The sequence below is a fragment of the Cariama cristata genome, unplaced genomic scaffold, assembly GCF_000690535.1.
Source record: "Cariama cristata isolate BGI_N322 unplaced genomic scaffold, ASM69053v1 scaffold25105, whole genome shotgun sequence".
Taxonomy (NCBI): domain Eukaryota; kingdom Metazoa; phylum Chordata; class Aves; order Cariamiformes; family Cariamidae; genus Cariama; species Cariama cristata.
The window spans coordinates 1-4,068 of record NW_009619561.1 but is presented as its reverse complement, the minus strand read 5'-3'; the positions used below and the strand labels follow the sequence as shown (position 1 = coordinate 4,068).

The 4,068-nt window shown below is 60.4% G+C and overlaps 1 protein-coding gene across 1 annotated transcript in view; it reads left to right on the top strand.

Moving 5' to 3' along the window:
- The window catches only part of ATG9A (autophagy related 9A), an 8,111-nt gene extending 5,808 nt beyond the window's left edge, over positions 1 to 2,303 (top strand). Inside the window, exons 8-13 of the mRNA XM_009701305.1 lie at positions 3 to 113; positions 414 to 634; positions 1,048 to 1,165; positions 1,360 to 1,582; positions 1,725 to 1,867; positions 1,949 to 2,303. Coding sequence (XP_009699607.1) covers positions 3 to 113; positions 414 to 634; positions 1,048 to 1,165; positions 1,360 to 1,582; positions 1,725 to 1,867; positions 1,949 to 1,981 — 849 coding nt within the window. The 3' untranslated portion in view covers positions 1,982 to 2,303. The remainder of the gene's footprint in view (positions 1 to 2; positions 114 to 413; positions 635 to 1,047; positions 1,166 to 1,359; positions 1,583 to 1,724; positions 1,868 to 1,948) is intronic.
- The last annotated feature ends 1,765 nt before the right edge of the window (positions 2,304 to 4,068 follow it).

Below are 4,068 nucleotides of genomic sequence, written 5' to 3'. Positions count from 1 at the left end.
GCTTCCTGAAGGAGCGGGTGCACCGGGACAGCAGCATGGCGCTAGCTCAGCAGGCTGTGCTCCCCGAAAATGCCCTCTTCAGCTCCATCCAGTCCCTGCAGTCGGAGTCGGAGGTGCCCAGGCTGGGGGGGTGCGGGGTGTTCTTGGGGTGCTTGTTGGGTGCTGGCTAACTGATAATCAGGCCCTCTTGGCAATTTTGTCCTTGTCTGGGCTGTATCTGGGGATGCAAATGTGATAGATGAGCACTAGTTGGGACACTTCTGGATTTCTGTAGAAGACAGCAGGTTGTCCTGGGGCTGTGTGAGGTGGGAGAAGGGCTGAGAGAGCTGAGGTGCCTCAGTTCTATGTCGCTGGCAGAGATCAGGCCTCCAAGTCTGCACAGGACAGTGATTCTCTCCCTTTCAACTCTGCAGCCTCACAGCCTGATTGCCAATGTGATAGCGGGCTCATCGGCACTGGGCTTCCACATGGGCCGGGATGGACAGGCCTCCCGCCATCTCTCCGAAGTGGCCTCGGCCCTCCGTTCCTTCTCCCCACTCCAGTCTGCCCAGCAGCCTCCCAGCGGCTTCCAGACGGCAGGAAGGGATGGAGAGGGAGCCCAGCCTCGCGGTGCCAGTGCGATGACAGCCTCTGGGTAAGGTGCAGGCTGGAGAGGGGCAGCCAGACACCTTGCAAATTCCTTTACCCCTTGGCCAACTGCCATCCTGTTGTCCTAGGTGCACAGTGGCATTTGTCCCTGCAGCCTGGGACAGCAAGGGACATACTCACAAGCAGAGTTAGGCCCAGATGCTTAGGCTGGCCCCAAAGGACAGCAATGGGGTTTTGGTGTTCTCCCGTAGGTACCACAGTGGTGAGAAACCCCCAGTACAGAAGAGGCAGGGCCATAGCAGTGCTGGTCACCTTGTGCATCTGGGGAGATGCCTCAGAGGGGCCTGTTCCTACCCAGCACAGGAGTGGATCTCTGCAAGGCTGACATTAGAGCAGAGAGGTGCTCGGTGGTGTGGGGGGCACCTGGGCAGTAAATGCCACTTGTGTGTCCCATGGCAGTGCCGATGCGAGGACTGTGAGCTCGGGGAGCAGCGCCTGGGAGGGTCAGTTGCAGAGCATGATCCTGTCGGAGTACGCCTCCACCGAGATGAGTCTCCACGCGCTCTACATGCACGAGGTGAGCAGCCTGGAGCTGGGCGAGCCAGAGAGGTGTGGAGCGAGGCAGGCAGGACTGGGGTGCCCTGTCTGGAGTGACTGGGATACCAGCGTGAGTGAGAGCTGAGACCAGTGTGTGTGCAGTGCCGGAGAGAGGGTGTGTTCAGATGTCTGGGCTCTCCCACACAGCTAACTCACTCGTGTTTTGGCCTGCAGTTGCACAAGCAGCACGCCCAGCTGGAGCCCGAGAGGCACACTTGGCACCGGCGAGAGAGCGATGAGAGTGGGGAGAGCACCCACGAGGAGCTGGACGCTCAGCGGGGTGCCTCCGTCCCCATCCCTCGCTCTGCCAGCTACCCCTTCTCCTCGCCACGGCAGCCTGCTGAGGAGACAGCCACGCTGCAGACCGGCTTCCAGCGGCGGTATGGTGGCATCACAGGTACGGGAGCCAGGGCAGAGGTCTGAGCTCCAGGTCAAAGCCCATAACCAATGCTCTTTATGGTCTGGCACGAGCAGCCTGCCTACTTCTGGACACTGATAGTCCCCCAGGTAGCTAATCTTCCTTCTTGCCTCTCTTGCAGACCCAGGCACAGTACACAGAGCCCCATCACACTTCTCTCGCCTTCCTCTGGGAGGCTGGGCTGAGGACGGGCAGTCAGCGAGACACCCAGAGCCTGTGCCAGAGGAGAGCTCAGAGGACGAGCTTCCACCACAGATCCACAAGGTAGGGGTGAAGGCTGTGGCTGAGAGGGGGCAGGGTGTACTCTGGATGCCAGGCTGAGGTGCTGGCGGCTGGTCCTGATAGGTGCCACATTCCCTCTCTGTCTTGCAGGTATAGCCTTGTAGACTGGGGATCTCATGGGGGTTGCAGACTGGGAGCCGCCTGGGCAGCAGGATGTGGCGTCAGCCTGATTCTTCTCCTGTCCTGAGCGGTCAGGATAGTCCCGGGCTCCGTTTTGTCACCATCAGTTGCCGAAGAGACAAAACTGCCAGGCCGGCGGCTTTGCGGTGGCACCTTGTGTCCAGCCGTGTGTCAAGTCAACGCCACTCTGACTCTTGTGGGGTGAATGCGTGTGTGAGTACATACATGTGTCTGTGTTCACATCTGTGTTGTCCGTGTCAGAGGATTGCTGCAGAGCCTGTGAAAGCTGACATGACTGTGACAGGACTAGCACTGGGGACCTGTGGACTGGCTTGGAGGTGGCAGCAGCAGCTGCTGTTTGAAGGGATGTGGGACAGCACCGGCTCCAGATGTCCACCCAGAGCTGGGACCTGCCTCCAAATTGAAGGCAGGAGCTGTTGAGCTGGGTCTAGCTCAGCCTGTAGCACCACACCTGCCCTCCTGCAGCCCTGGGGAGGTATCCAGGACCATGTTTGCCCTTCTGGAGAGGACCAATGTTGTACCCCTCTGCCTGGAGCAGGACAGCAGTGGGGCAGTCACCCACCCCTCTGCCCCAGCATCCTGCAGAAGGTTGGGCCCCAGTGCTGCTGGTGTGGCTAGGGGTGGGATCTAGAGCTGATGGGAACAGCTCTGGCCAGGATCCGGGAATGCTGCAGCTCTTCCCCAACTCTCACAACAGCTGGCCCATCCCCTGCACGCAATGGTCAGTGGGTTGAAGGTCCTGGGTCCCTGATGTCCCTCCCAGCTGGCAGCCTCTGTGCCGTACTTCTGGGCTAGGGCAGCAGCATCCTGCGCCCTGCGCAGCACCCATGGGATGTGGGCTGCTCGTGGGCCCTCCTGCTGTGCCAAAGAGACCCCAGTGTGGAGCAGCTGTCTCCTTGGAGTGCTCGCAGCCCCCTCAAAGCCCACGATGAAGGTCTTGTGCTCTGTGTATTCGTTCCCTTCCCCCAGGCACGATAAAGGCCTTTTCTGCACACCCAGGCTGTGGTGCATCGGGTCTGTCCTGGTGCAGCCGTTTCTGTGGTATTGGGCCTTTCCTCTTCCCCAGGCAAAGGCTCCAGTGTGTCTTGCATCTCACCCGCGGGCTCCCAGCTCTTCCTTCCCTCCTGAAACCATCCTTTTGCTTACAACATGGCTTCGGCTGCTGTGGAGACCCTATACCAAGCAGCTGGCTTGTGCCTAGCAGGGCAAGGAGGGATGCGCTGAACCCAGAAGGGAGAGGCAATCTCCAGCCCGACCTTGGAGTGGTGGTGGGGGATCAGGATCCTGGCTGTGCAGCATGGCCTCAGACAAGACCTTCCCCTCCATCCTTCTGGTTTCCCTCTTCTTCCAGTGGCAGCTTGTGAGGTTCTGCATCCCAGCTTAACCCCTGCCAGGCTTTGCTTTCCCCTCCCTCCCTCCATCCCCTTGCCTCTGGTGGGGGCTGCTTGCTTTTGCCATGCCCTCCACAAGCACCGCAGGCCCTCCTCTGCCCTCCCTGGAGGCCAGGGCCACCTCTCTTCCCCTGCCAGGGTTATCGCCCTCTGCCCTTTGAGCCTGGGTTGGGTGCATGCTGCTGAGCTGCCTGCTCCCAAGGGAGGCGTGCACCCGGGTAGCCAGGGCATGAGCAGGGCCAGGGTGCTCATGCAGGGGCAGGCTTTTTGGAGGTGGTGGGCTCCCTGCTGCAGTGGGGAGGGATGGACTGGAGTTCTGACAGCTTTGGGGTCTGTAAGAGACTGAATGGAGTGTGCTAAAGCAGAACTTGGGATGGGGATCAGCTCTTTGCTGCTGGGATCAGGACTGAGCCGGGCAGGGGGTCTGTTGACCTGGGTGTTGCTGGAGTCCTCCCACGGAGGAGCAGCTGTAACAACCCTGCGGCAGCTCTGGCTTGGGACTGTCATGGCATGGTGAAAGAGAACTGAAATCAAATCTGGGAACCCAGGCTTTCCAGTGGCTTCCCCTGCCACCCAGGCTGTCACCCTGCACAGAGGTGAGCCTCCTCGGGGCTGCTGTGTCTGGGCCTCCTGGCGGAGTTGCTGCTGCTC